At 37.8% G+C, this 15,254-nt stretch overlaps 1 protein-coding gene across 7 annotated transcripts in view; it reads right to left on the reverse strand.

The window, feature by feature from the left end:
- Tnrc6a (trinucleotide repeat containing adaptor 6A) overlaps positions 1-15,254 on the reverse strand; it is a 173,173-nt gene that overhangs the window by 48,421 nt on the left and 109,498 nt on the right. For all 7 annotated transcript variants that reach the window (XM_074060202.1, XM_074060200.1, XM_074060199.1 and 4 more), the window contains one exon: positions 10,276-10,297. In XM_074060202.1, coding sequence (XP_073916303.1) covers positions 10,276-10,297 — 22 coding nt within the window. The remainder of the gene's footprint in view (positions 1-10,275; positions 10,298-15,254) is intronic.

Genomic DNA, 15,254 nt, shown 5'->3' on the forward strand with positions numbered 1-15,254 from the left:
CTCCAGAATCAGTTAATCTTAGAAGAATTTTATGAGCAACAAATTGCCCTCCTCCATTCAGATAATAGTCTTACCAACCCTTTCTACTGCAGTGGATATACTCCTAAAGCACTACTTTCTATTTCTGTCACCCTGTCACTGGCACTCCTACACCAAACACCACAAGTGCTCAATATTCAATAATTCAACAACCGTCAGCATACAGGGAAGAACAGCATAAACGATATTGAAGGTAGAATACTGAGGAATATCAGCTTTCCAAGAGGCAGTAAAGAGGGAGAAAGAATGATGAGGAGAAAGATGATGATGATGACAACTGGCTAATACGCTTCACAATAAAGCAGTTACTTTAAATAAATCTGTACTCTATATACAATCCAGAGAACAATACAAACTCACTTGATATGACAACATGGAGAGACCCTCTGATTGGCCCTAACATTATGCTGTCTATAACACCAGGAAAAATATTTTAAAGGAATGTCATTCAGCTAATAAAGAACATACACACCAATAAGAAAGTTCCATTTTCACATTTTTGTTGTCAGATGACCAAACTCATCTAGTTCAGTTTATAGGAGACAAAATACTCATGCAAAGAAGTTAAAGCAGTATTTTTCTAAACTCCTGACTCCTAAATCAGGACTTCCCTCTTTGTAAAATAATGAAAGGGTCAATGATGCAATCATCCACTTCTGCTAAGTTTTACTACTTTATCGGGTTTCTAATACTTCTTATTAAAAATGTACTCTGCAAACCAAAAATTGCTCTAAAAATGAAGTCTGTTAATTAAAAAAACCACACAGCAACTGTCTTAGATTCAGTGAAAATTCAATTGCTTGATCCGCATCCTTAAAGTATAATTGTTCAAAAGATTCTTCATTCTTTTTTTGGGGGAAAGGCAGTACTGGGGTTTGAACTCAGAGCCTCGTGCTTGCTAGGCAGATGCTCTACCACTTGAACCATGACTCCAGGTCTCATGATAATTGTAAAAATGTCAACTACAGATCAACATTCTTTAAAATTTTTATTACACATTTTTTCCATTTAAAAAAAGCTACAAAATAAAACCCTTGTAGATAGAAAAGTTAACATGCAGCAAACTGCCAATTTTACACTCACTGTTAATCAAGCAATGCTACATATTTTTCTTCTTAATTGTCAATGTTTCTAATATGTAATTATAGGCTCTTCAACCCTAAACTCACAGGATCAATTATTCTAGCTGCTTCCTTACATTAAGGGCAGCTCTCAGCACTGTTCACATTAAAGAATGTAGTGATCGGAGCAATATCAAACAAGTTTGGGTAAACTCAGTTCTTCCAGCTTTTCTGATAAACAGTGGCAGCACTGCCACAGGGGGGGGCAGGTTTTAAAAACTCATTGACCCAGATGACAAGTTGAGAGTAGATTAGAAAGTCCCACCAGGCCTAGCCAGAGCTTTCCCACAGCATCTGCCTCACTGCTACACATGCCCTGGCTACCAGCTCACCCTTGTGCACCAGGCCCAGGCACATAAAGGGGTCCCAAGGGGAAACAAGCCTTGAACAAGCGAAGAACCGTTTAATTCAACTAAAATGGAGTACTGAATTAAATAGCTGTTTGGAAACTAAAATTTAAAAACTAATACGAAATACAACAAACTATTTTTAATTCATTCACAAGCAAGCCTAAATATTTCTGCTGAAAAGTTCCCACGGTAAAATACCAAAAACACCAAGATATCACAATCAGTTAGATATCAAATTAAGAAATATTGAATCAAATTCACTTAGTTTTAATTTACCTCACAAATTGTAGAGATGAAAGAAATATACATTTTCCTGGTCCGAGGGAAACACCTAGTTCTCTACTCTACATCAAAACACCCAAAGAGACACAGAGCCATCTGGTCTTGATCTACTGCTCTAGGTCGATGTCAGAGGTGACATTTCCATACGCTTCTTCATTAAGGAAGTTCACGATGAAACTACCACATTACCAAATTCTGCCCCTCAGCAAAAGGAGCGAGCTCTACCTGCTCTAAAGGAAAAGATCTTCTATTACTTATTTATTCATTTATGTATTGCACTAGAGTTTGAATTCAGGGTCTTGCACTTGCTAGGCAAGTACTCTACCACTTGAGCCACACTCCCAGCCTTTTTTGCTCTAGTTACTTTTGAGATAGGGTCTTGCAAACTACATTCCTCCAGATCTCTGCCTTCCAAATAGTTAGATTACAAATGTGAGTCACCACACCCAACTGCTTTAGTTATTTTTCAGGTACAGCCTCATGGTTTCTTTTGCCTGGGGCACAGCCCTCCTACATATATATGCCTCCTGCATAGCTGGGATTACAGACATCTGTCACCACACCAGCCTAGGATCTTCTTTTAGTGATGGAGGACAGCCACAATGTTCACAATTACTGCATCTGTTTTTCTTTGGTGAATCTATCCATTGAAATAGGATTCAGAAAAGAAGGATGATCAAAGATTTATTCTTTATGCATAGGCACACCTTTCATAAGAAAAGACTGTTCTTCAGTCCCTCCCTCCCGTAACACAGAATTCTACAACACTGATCTCAGATTTGCTTCATCACACTGCGAATGAGCAGCAAGTCCTTCACCCTCAGACTTACTAGTCAGAACCTGGATTTCTAAAAACAAGTGTCACTGGGTTCTCATGTCTGAGGAATTTTGGAAAACTGTTCTACAAGACAGAACAGTTTCTAGATGTTCAACATCTAGAAAGCTCTGGCCCTTTGCCACTCTAAAATAATCAAATAAAAACCGAATGCCTAAAAATTCAGCTAGAAGTTAGCAGAACAATAGCAGAAGAAATTCAAACAATTTTTTTTTAAAGTACTGTCATTGAGACGGAAAGTTCCAAAGATTGTAATAAAGGAGCTGCCATTAAAATCATGGAAGGTGAGAATTATCTTAGAAATAGAGGATGGTATGTTGAATTTTCTAGATTGGGGGAAAAAAAATCCCAAATATATAAAAAACAAAGTTCAGAGAAATAGTATGATAAAATATTGAAGTTTTTAAAAGCTTTTAGAAAATACAGGCAATTTTTTTCTAAACTGGATGCTTTTCTTAGCATCAAAATGAGTCAAGAAATCAAAAAATTAATTTGGTATGTCTAACCAAATAAAACTAGGCTGTATATTGATCAAATATGTGTGTGTTCCAAATTAAAAGGATGCCTTCTCTCCCATCCCACATTCCCCACCTCCACTTTCCCTGACCTAAGGAAAGAGGTATATGCGTGTATTGCTTTAGCTTCAGGACATGAGACCTAACTTCGGGAAGCATGGAACATACTCACTGAAGGTCAGACATGGAATCCACGCTAGTAACACCAAAGTATTAATTTTACCTTCTTGCTCCTAAGCATGTAGTTGCATCTTCTGTGTATGCAGGCCCCATGGGGCTTAGCACTGGGGAAAATTTAGACACTCCGATCCTCAGGATGATTTCAGACACACAAGTCTATGATGCTGGAAATATATGCATCAATATATCTGATGAAAGGCTGTTTAATACACTCATTATACAGGGAGCTCATGTAAATTGCTAACAAAAGCTCTTAAGTTCAAGAGTTAAACGGGCAAACAAGAGGAATGGACAATTCATAAAAAGAAAAAAGTACAGGTGACTGGGTAGTGTTACATTTTACTAACAAACAAATGAGTATCAATCAAAGCAGTAAAATACCAGCCTACCTGACCTACCAAAGTGTAAAAGATGATAAATCTCACTCTCATGCTGTAAGATTCAACCTTACTGGACTGGATTCTACTTTAATGGAAGGAAATGCAAATCATTATCTGGGTGGGGAGGAACCATGAAGTGGGTGGAAAAACTGCCAGGGTATTGTACTGTTTCAAAAAGCTGAAAGGTTACCAGGATATTATAAAATTGAAGTGGTAGAAACTAATTAATATCTACTTAACTCTCAGCTAGATGCCAGGCAATATATATTATCTCTTTATTCTCATCATTCTGTAAGTTTGAAATAGTATTCTCATTTACAGATGAGAACTAAGGCTCAGAAGAAGGCTTCTAATATAAAATATCTACTACATAGTGGAGCTGAATTTTAAACCAAATCTGATCCCCAAATAAATGTTCCTTCTAGTATACATTAAGTTTCATCTTAACTATTAAGTGTAAAAACAAACTCTAAAAATAGGGGAATGATTAATTATGAATTAACCATTGTAAAAATCATTTCATAGCCATTAAAACTGATTTAAGACTAAAATATGAGCCAGGCACCAAGAGGCTCACGCCTATAATCCTAGCTACTCGGGAGGTAGAGATCAGGAGCACCAAGGTTTAAAAGCCAACCCCAGCAAATACTTTCTGAGAGCCTATCTTAAAAATACCCAAAACAAAAAAGGGGTGGTGGAGTGACTCAAGAGGTAAGAGCACCTGCCTAACAAGTGTGAGGCCTTGAGTTCAAACTCTAGTGCTACAAAATAAATAAATACATAAATAAATTTTTAAAAGACTAAAATAGGAATGAATGCTCAATGAGTTAACATTACTAGAAATAAGAAACAGAATATGACCAAGATCTATATGTTCACTTTCTACTGGGATAATGATAGTTGTAGAATGTAACTCAAACTGTTGCTCTCTGAAAACTGCAAATCAAAAATTTCTAACAATTTATACAAGAATAAGATACCTATTACACATTCAGCATTTGCTACCATCAGACTCTCTGAGTTATGACCTATATTTCACTTAATTTCCACAACCTTTAAATATGCTGGATTATCTCCTTTTAGAGGGACAAACTGAGTTTAAAGATTAAGGAACTTGTCCAAGACCACATAATTAAGAACTGTGACAGCTGGATACCAGTGTCTCACACCTGGAATCCTAGGTACCTGGGAGGCTGAGACTGGGAGGATTAATGTTTGAGGCCAGCCAGGCAAAGAGTCTGAAAGACCCCATCTCTAAAATAACCAGAGCAAAATGGACTGGAGCTAGGGCTCAAGCGGTAGAGCACCTGCTTTGCATGTGCAAAGCCCTGAGTTCCACCAAAAAAAAAAGAACTGTGACAATCCAAACTTGTAAGCATTACAGTGTCTGCTAAAATTCTAGTATTATATATATAGATTATCTGCTGCCTATGAGCACTGCTCACCTAAAGGCTTTCCTAAAGGCTACTACTCTGAGAAAAGTTCTCACCCTCATGCATGAGATTTACTACTTTCATTAGAATTAAAGAAATATAAAAGGGTAAATTAAACACCAATAAGCAAATTATAGTACATATTGTTTTTCTTAGCCCAGAGGACTTGCACCTGGTTACACCTAATAAAGCTACTCTTATTAATTCACCCTTAATTCTCCTCTAAAACTTAAACCAGAAGGCTTTTGATTTGTTTTCTTTGAAACGGAAAACCTAATTATTGCCAAAGTAGAATCTCAGGATCCAGAACAATTCTATGATATCCTACAACTCCCAACAACATTGGGCTCCTCTTCCATCCCTGAACCTAGTTTGAAACCATAGCTTACTCACTACTAACTAACCTCTGCTTTTCTTGTATCTACTTCCTATTGCCTTGGTCCTGCTCAGTTTCACAGATATTGGAAGTAGGTAATTTTCTACTCCTACCACCTTTAATTTAGTAGTACTGTAAGTCAACACAGCTACAACTGCCAGAAATAAAGAGGTTTTTTCCAGAGCAAAAAGGAGTCCTCAGTGTTTCCTATAACCTTACTGAATACATAAATCCAGACTTATCTGTCCAAATCTATATAAATTCCTTTCTAAATAAGAGGAAAGGAAAAACGGTCATTTTGATATATCTAGAAATAGTTTGACTATTTTAAATAAAGTGGAAAGCCATTTTTCCCCATCATCTTGATGTAATGCTACATATCTTATTTGTTAATATTTGAAGACATCTTCCATAGAGAGAAAAATACCTGCCACTAGTAAATTCTCATTTAGTAATAATCTCTGCTTTTTATTTCAGTAAAGTGGGCACACATTTGTCTTTACATGATCTCATGAACAAAGGACTGCCATGGCGTATCAGACACCATACCCTGGTTGAACATTACTTAATGCCAAAGACATGATTCTATTATGGAGAATGAGGAATTCTCCTAGCAGAACTTCCCAACCTGTGTGACAGAAATGAGCTATGGAGGTGCTGCAAGGGAGGAGTCGAAGGTGCTGGCACTCTCTTGGATTGTCATCTTCAGTAAGTGGCCTTGTCAGTCTACTTAGTAACCTCACAAGTATAATTTTCTAGTTATGCCATTATATTTCATACTTGAAGCAACAACTTTTTTCTCTAAAAATCTATGTAGAAATCTTTATCAAGCCACCAAGTTCCAAAAATTCATTATGGTGGGAGGATTTTTCATTGAGAAATTTAAGATCTCATATAGTCTTGGAAAATGAAAAAGAGAACTACTAAATCTACCCAGCAATCCCTGTCCTGGGTACAGACCCAGAGGAAATATAATCAATACCTTGTACAAGTATCTGTGCTTCCATGTTCACTGCAGCACTATTCACAATCATCAATATGGAAAACCTAAGTGTCTGCTGATAACAAACTGTAGCATAAGTAAATGCTACATTTACTTATTTTATATATGTAAATAATGAAATATACTTCATCACTGAAAGGGAGACCTTGCCAGGTGCCAGTGGCTCATGCCTATAATGGTAGCTACTTGGGAGGTTGAAATTGGGAGGATCATGGTTTGAAGCCAGCCTGGGCAAATAGTTTGTGAGACCCCATCTTGAAAAAACCCAACACAAAATAGGGCTAGAGGAGTGGCTAAGTGGTAGAGTGCCTGCCTACCAAGTATGAGGTCCTGAGTTCAAATCTCAGTCCCATAAAAAAAATTAAAATTAAAAAAAGGAGCTGTTGCCACTTGGCAATGACATGGATGAACCTAAAGAAGATTACGCTGTGAAATAAGCCATTGATACATGATCTCTCTTATATGTGGAATCTTTAAAAAAAAAAGGGGGGGGGGAGGGACAATACATAGAAACAGAGAATAGAACTCAGTGGTAGAATGCTTGCCACATGTGCAAAGCCCCGAGTTCAATCCCCAGCCCCATTAAAAAAAAGAAAAAAAAAAAAGCCCCCTTCCCAGAGAGTAGAGCAGTTACCAGGGTAGAGTGAGAGGGAATGGAGGGATGTAGGTTAAAGGGCATGACAGTGCAATCATGTAAGATGAGTAAATTTAGAGACCTAATAACACTAATTAGTAACACCGTATTATATACTGGAAATCTGCATAGAACAGAAGTTCTCTTACCACCAAAGTCAAGACAACTATGCATGATGATGGCTGCATTACTCTGCTGGACTGTATGCATATCAAAACAACTGTAGGGCAAACCTGCCCCTCAAGTCTCCAGTTAGTAGCCATGGGAAAAGCTAACACCACATAGACCATACACAGCACAAACATAAAACAATACATGTTTGTGAAGAAGAAAAAGCAGAACCAATTATGAAGGGAACTGCCAATACAGCAAGGATAGAGAGTAAAATCGCTGGCAAATCAACCCAGTACACTGTAGAGAGTACATTGTACATCTCAGAGGTTTTCATATTTTCTGTAAGGATGTAAAAGGGTGATTTACATTTGTAAAGGTATGAGCAATAGATACCCAAAGATCACATATGAGGAACAAATATCCATGGGTCAAATACCTAAATCTAGGATGCATGACAAAATCCTAAGAATTGTAAGGGGAAAGATGAACAGTGACTGGAGCAACCCACTAGAAGATGAACTCTGAGAGGTTAGAAAAGCTAATGGGCACAATAAAGACCATCTAAACCTGAGAAACGGGGGAGAAATGTGAAAGAGACACAAACGCTCTAGAGTGTGAAGAAAGGGTGGGAACAAGTGTGTAGAAGATGGGAGGGCAGACTGAGAACCTGAAGGGCAGGCGTTTGGTTTTAGAGAGCTATCCAGGCAAGTAGAGTGAGGAATGTGTGGGGGACGTGGAGGAACTGAAGGTAAGGTTTTGAGTCTTCTGACATGCTTACCAGCTCTGTCAGTTACACCTCACACACTCCCACTCATCTTTTAACCCCCACCCTCCCTATTCCTTCGCTTCCTCTCTCAGCTTATTTCTATGGGTACCTAGGAACTACTGGCAAAGATGTTTCCAAAATGCAGCTTATGACTGTCACAGTCATAAGCTGCCCCTTGGCTCCCTAAGCAGCCAGGAAGCCCTCTGGCCCCCCGCCCCGCCTCCAGGCCTATACTTTGCCACTTCTCCCCAGGGCCTCCAGGCCAGAGACAAAGCTACATGCTTATATTCTTTATTCTCGTTCATTCTCTCTACCAAGAATTCATTTCTTCTCTTGGCTTTATCTTTCAAATTTCTATCCACCATTCAATCAACACTTTCCATGTGCAACTGGCTAATAGCTTTATTTTATTTTTTGCTGGTTACTGGGGTTTTAAACTCTGGATGTTTTGCTTGCTAAGCAACACTCTACCACTTGAGCCACACCCCTAGCCCCTTTTTGTTTCAGTTATTTTTCAGTTAGATCATACACTTTTTTGCCCAGGGCTGGCCTTAAGACTATGATCCTATCAGCTTATGCCTCCCACATGGCTGGGATTATAGGTGTGAAACACCATACCAGCTTATTTGTTGAGATGGGGGGGGTCTCACTAATTTTTTACCCATGCTGATCTTGAACCACAATCCTCCAGATCTCCACCTCCCAAGTAGCTGGGATTACAGTTATGTACCACAATGCCCAGCCTGGTTAATAACTTTAGAAGAAGCAAGGTGTGGTGGCATATGCCTAAAATCCCAGGGCTTGGAAGGCTGAGGGAGGAAAAGTGCCAGTTCAAGGTCAGCCTGGAACATACAGTGTGACCCCTCCTCAAAATGAAATAATTAGAAAAATAAGCCACACGTCACTCCTTTGCTTAAGCTCTTCATGGCTCCTATCTGCCTGTAAGAGTCCAAGCTCCTTGGTGTGTATGTATATATATTATTATATATACACTGCATACACACAGTGTGTAAAACCCTCTTTGACCTGACTCCTTCTATCTTGTCAGCCTCAACTCTTCCATTTATCACTGGGTATTTAATGCTCTAGGAATATCACCACTGCATATTGCATCATACTATTCTTTTCTCTGTGACTTGAATTCTGCTGATCCCTTTGAAACTGCATTCTTTTTTCCCCAGTTACTGGCGTTTGAACTCAGGGGCTCACGCTTGCTAGGCAGGAGCTCTACCACTTGAGCCACTCCACCAGCCCAAAATTTCATTCTCTCTGACTGGCTGTTTCATTCTTTCAGACACCTAATCTCAAGGAAGTGTCCCTTAAACCCTTTTATTAGGTGAAATATCACATCTCTGTGCTCCAGAACAAATTATGACTCCTCAGCCAAATCACAATGTGTTGTGTTGTGCTGTGTTTAAATGTGTTCACTGTTGTCAATCTTTCTCCAGTAAAATGCAGGCTGCATCTGTCCTTACTCTCACTCAGCAGCACCCAACACATGCTGCCGTAACTACTGTTGACCTCAAATAAAGATAAGCAGCATTCTTGAATGCACATCCTCATGAAATGCAGAGATCAGACTTCATCGGAATTTGGAATACTGAAGCCTGGCAAGTTCAGCCTCTGAGAGCCTTCCATTTTCCATTACCAAGTGATCAACTGCTGGGAGGGTGAAGGATTCCTGATTCAGAATCCAAGAGAAATTAGGATTCTGTTTCTTTTTCATATTGAAGTCCTTTGCTTGGGGTGTACTGGGTGCTGTCTGACCTGGTTCAATGACTAGAGGGTTAGCAATCTATTATTCTAAGTGGTGATACAGAGATGGATGTCACTATCGTGCCTTCAAGAAGGGGCAGGAGACAACAGTCTAACAACAGAGAACATGGAATAAAGCAAGCAGAGCTCCAAAGGGTAGAGTAGGGCCATACAGGTAACTCCACACAAGATTTTTAGATGGAGTCTGGAGGAAAAGTATGTGTGCCCAAAAATGCAAACGAAGGAGCACATGAGGAAGCTGTGTTTATCCAAGGAGAGAGACAGTTGTAAGGTATATATTCTAGATGGGGTAACAGACAACACAATGGACCAAAAAACCCCAAAGGATGACTCCAAGGTGATCTCAGTGAAGAAGTTGGATCCCACCCCTGTTTCACACTCTTCTCTCCCATCCTGGAGGTGAACAAAAATGCATATAAATAACCTTGCTTTAATGAAAAAATAAATAAAAAATAGCTTTAAACAACGTACCTTTGATTTTTTGTTCAGTGGCCTAAAATAAAAACAAACAAACAAAAAAACAATGTAAATATGAAACTGAAAGAAATGGATTGTTATGATAAAATGTTCTTATTACTATTATATAATACATACTTTTAAATAAGGAATTTGTCATTTAAATGAACTGCATAGGAAAAGATATGCAAACAAAGCATGTTTTTCCCACAGATGTGTCCCATTGCTCCTGGTACTGCTCATTAATAAAAACTGTAATGTTTCTTTAGACATAAAGCATAGAAGACATTATACAGCAGTATACAATTTCTAAAATGGGAGCTTGCTCTTTTCTCATCATTTAGCTTAAAAATGATTTTTATAAATGTCACCTTTTCATGTAATGGATTTAATAAATTTTACATGTTTAAATGGCTTCAAACATTGTTACAAATGATAAAAACTGAGTTAAGTTTTCTAAGAAAAACTGTATGTAATTACTGTGGCCAAATTAATAACAAATTTAACTCCTACATGAGTTAAACATTACAGTTAAGCATAGTGCACATTTAAGTATTTGTGAGTGGGAAAAATTTTCAAGCTAACTTATCACTTCTGACCCATCAGACAATTCATTAAAATCACAGTGATCAGAAGCTGAAATGACATGAAATCTGCTTTCACTGGTTTCCTTGCCTGCTTCTACTTTCGCTGTTCTCTGACACCACAACTGAGGCCAGGGGCCTCCGAGAACCTCAAAAAGATCAGCAAAGGCCCCAAGCAAAAACAAGTCAACCCTTTCATCAAGACCAATTGTATGGGCAATATGAACAGAAAAGGTGGGAGAGCAGGCAGGCTGACCAGGAAAGACTGAATAACCAAGAATTATTTCTGACTGGAGATAAAGCTTTACTTAACTGCTACAGGGCATGGCAATTCATTTTGCTTAGTCATATGAAATTAACTTACCAAAAATTTCATTTTAATTTTATCATTACATGTATATATGGGAAAAACCATAGCAATTGCTCTAATTCTGAAACCATATCAAAAATTCATCTTTCCCCTGGAGGTTAAAAGAGGCACTAAAGTCTTTCCTCAGCCTTACAGCACCAGATACACATAAAATAAATGAGCCCATCTTGTACTCTACAGATCAAAATTAAAAAGAAAAAAATTGATGGAAGGACAATGCCAAAAGACCAGTTAAGCAGGCTGACAACACTTTATTTCTGGGAGAAATCATTTAAAAAATTTGCTAATAGAAAAAAAGCAAGTCTTCTTACAGGGAACTTTACTAAGCATACTTTCAAGTATTAGAAGTCATATCAAAAAAGATACATAACTTTCTGAAGTCAAGTAACCAATATAAAAAATTATCTTGCATGTTGAAAACCTTTTGAAAAATTCTCTCCAGGTCTCTTTCAAAGGAAACTAAATTATAGGACACAGAAACCATGACATTAAAACCCAGAGCATACAATGTTTCTCTTCCAGGACTTACAAGAAAAAGGCTATGTGTTAGCAACTCCCTCAGAAGAACTGTACTGAATCACAATGGCCAGCCTTGTTTATTCAGCATCCTGCCCTCTAGAGATGGGCAGCAGAGAGACACACCAAGATGCCTGCCCTAACACAGTGAAAGAACGGTAAGTAACAGAAGTCTGGTACTCCTTCCCGACTGGTTAGGAGCTTCACCTCTTTAAAACAGGTTTTTGTGGGCCTGTCTGCAGAACCAGTATGTTATTCTCATTATTACAATGAGAATTTCCAGTGGCTCAGTGATTTTAACAGTCCTTGTCTGCACTGTCAAAATACGGTCAGTCTAAATTGAGATGAGGAAAATACATTATCAGATTTCTAACACTAAATATTTTTAAAGCACATAAAATATCACAATAATCTTACACTGATTACAATATCTTGGTTCTGTAAAATATTAAAATTATATTTAACTGTTTCTTTTTTAAATGACCTTGTCATTTAAACACTCTGGGTCTCAGTTTCCTAAACATTCAAATGGAAATTTTCATCCTGCTTGCATTTCATAGCATTTGTGATAGTCAAATAATAAAACATGGAAGATATTTTTGTGGGGAAAAAAAACTACACACTATAGGTGAGGTATCATTGTAGATCCTGCTGCACAAGAGAATTAAAGGGTTCTGGAAATCCAGAAACAAAGTGATTTCCAGCTTTATTATTTTTTCTTAAAAAAATGTTTTGAGCTGTGATTCCATGAGCAGTTATCATGATTGTCTCAACTCATTAATGAAGACATCAGACAAGTGGCAGACATCATGCTGGGCACTCTGTTTCCAACAAGCTCTCCATTACTTATCCCATGTCCAAACTCTCTAGCATACTTCAGTGGTTAAGATCTGAAGATTACCACATGGCTTTAAAGCCTGGCTCTTCAATTTACACTGTGAGACCCAGGTCAAGTTAGTTAACTCTCTAAATTAGTTAACTTCTTTCCTCATCTCTAAAACACCTCACCACTGTCAAACTAAGAGAAAAGCCATACGACAGTGCTTATGCACAGAAAACATTCAAGTAGATATCTACTACTTCTGCTGCAAACACCAGCGCCACCTGCCCCAGCTTCAGCTTAGTCCTTCCTCTCAAATTTCCAAATGGGCTGACTCTACACTCATTCCCATTTCCCAACTCCTATTTTTCCCTTTTTCTAATCATCTATAATGTCTGATCAGTGGCAGGTATTACAACCCGACATTAGGAAAAGAATTAATCTAGTTCAACTCACTGATTTTAAATAAGGGATGTATTGCTCAGGAAGCTTTCCTATGATTTCACAAGTAGCACCCAGTCTAGAGCCCAAGTCTGCTAAAAGAGGTTTAAAAAATAAGGAAAAAGAAAATAAGGTGGAATAAGGGGCAGGACTGTAAGAGAACATGTCATCGCCCCAAATGAGCACCCAGCTCCAGCTTAGTCATGTTACCACCAAGGTTACTGAAAAAATGTACTAACAGACTGCTGAATATGATACCCAAAAAGGAGAAAGAAGTCGGAAGTTCTTACAACCTAAGTCTCATTTAAACTTGAGTTTAGAATGCTTACATCAATAAAGTCTGTAAAAATCCCTCCAACTCTTAACTTGTAACAAGAAAAAACCATGAATGTTGAAGCATTCTTGACACCAGAAGATCCAATTTGTACTGTTACTTCTTCTCCCAGCCCTCCACCATTATGTGCTTTCTAGGAACTACAATTACATTCCTTAAAGTAAAGGTTACACTAAATTATCCCTCTATAATTAACCTATTTCTCAACCTCCTTTGTCCTCATTACAGTTTCATTTAACATCCCTTTGAGAAATTTCTCCTAAAAACAACCTGGAGAGAAATCCATGGCAACCCGCAGCTACTGCTGCCGTCCCCGCCTTTAAACTATGGAACCTCTATTCCATAGTTTGATAGAGCAAACTAACAAACACTATCAAATTATTTTGTAGGCCTACAGATCAGAAGACTAAGAAAACAGCCCTGATTCTTAGATGTAAAACAGAAAAAAAGAGTGTTTTAGGGGAAAGTTTTTCTAACAGAAAAAATTAAAAACAAAGTCATCCATCCACTCATTGATCTCCATATTATCTAGTTATATATTAGAACAAAAAATACAACTTAAAAATCACCCAATTTTAATATAAAATTTCTTTAGAGAAAAACTAAGTAAAATTATATTTAAATAACAGACAAAATAAGAAAACTATCATAGTTAAAATATTATAGTGAGTCTTGATGACCAAAAAAGAAGTTGTATTGTCTGATTTTTTTTAAATTTAAAATAGAAAATGACCCACAGTATCAATGTATACATCTTTAAAAGATCCCAGACTATTAGGAACACTTTTCCTAAAGTCACGGCATAAGGACTTGTTTCATATCCCATTATAAAAATGACCATAATGGGCAAGAGGAATGGCTCAAGTGGTAGAGCACTTGCCCAGCAGGCCTGAGTTCAAACACCAGTACTGCATAGAAAAAAAGAAAAAAATGACCTTCAGGACTAGGGCTGTGGCTCAAGTGGTAGCACGCCTGGCTAGCCAAGTATGAGACCCTGAGTTCAAATCCCAGTGCCACCAAAAAAATAAAAACTTTGGGGAAAAAAAAAAAGTAAATCTTTTAGATGGTGAAAAGTAAAGCCAAAGTGCAAGATAATATTCTACATCAAAAGGAGAAAGGATGGTACAGGGTTCTGAAAAGGCAGCAGCCAAAGGAAGGAGAAGATTTAAATTCTACTCCTGGTTTTCTCACCATGATGAAACCAAGGTTAGCCACTGACCCCATTCTGATGCGTGCGTTCCTTATACGGAAAATGAACAGATTATAACAGATAATATCTGATGTCTTTTTTCAGAAATGGAAGTATATGGATTATATGAAACAGTTTTTACTATAGTGAGTTTATGTTCGCACATTTATGTAAATGGCCCTGCCCACCTGACTCATGTAGATGTCTATCACCTGTTTATACACCTGCTGGCTCCTACTACAGACAAAAGACAAGTTCAGGAAGCCTGTCTTAAAAAAATCCTGTGATTCATACTCTTTCATATGGGCTAGAAGTGTGCTAATTTAAGAGCTTCTTTCTTTTTAAGAAAAAGAATTATTTGGTACAAGTCTGTGGAAACACCAGCTGTGCTCACTTCATCAACAGGTTGTATTCAAATTCAGTGTAAGCTGGTTTTCTGAAATTTGGAGAACAGTCTTATTTACAAAGGCAGCCTAGGCTATTAAACTTAACATTTATTCTAAGTATTAAACTTTCCTTTATATAGTGCTCAGTGGGTAGATATTACTAAGTGTTGATGTGATACACAGAAATATTTTATTATAGCTGGAGATCTGGCAAAAAAAAAAAAAAAAGAAAAATCCTATCTCTCAGCCTCTGGGGGTGGCCCTGGTAGGACATGGTGGAGTGAGGCAGGGAGAGAGTGGGAAAGAGTATGAAAAGAAGCCATATAGGACAATAATCACCATTTATGTGCTAGA

Source organism: Castor canadensis, chromosome 17 (genome assembly GCF_047511655.1).
Source record: "Castor canadensis chromosome 17, mCasCan1.hap1v2, whole genome shotgun sequence".
NCBI lineage: Eukaryota > Metazoa > Chordata > Mammalia > Rodentia > Castoridae > Castor > Castor canadensis.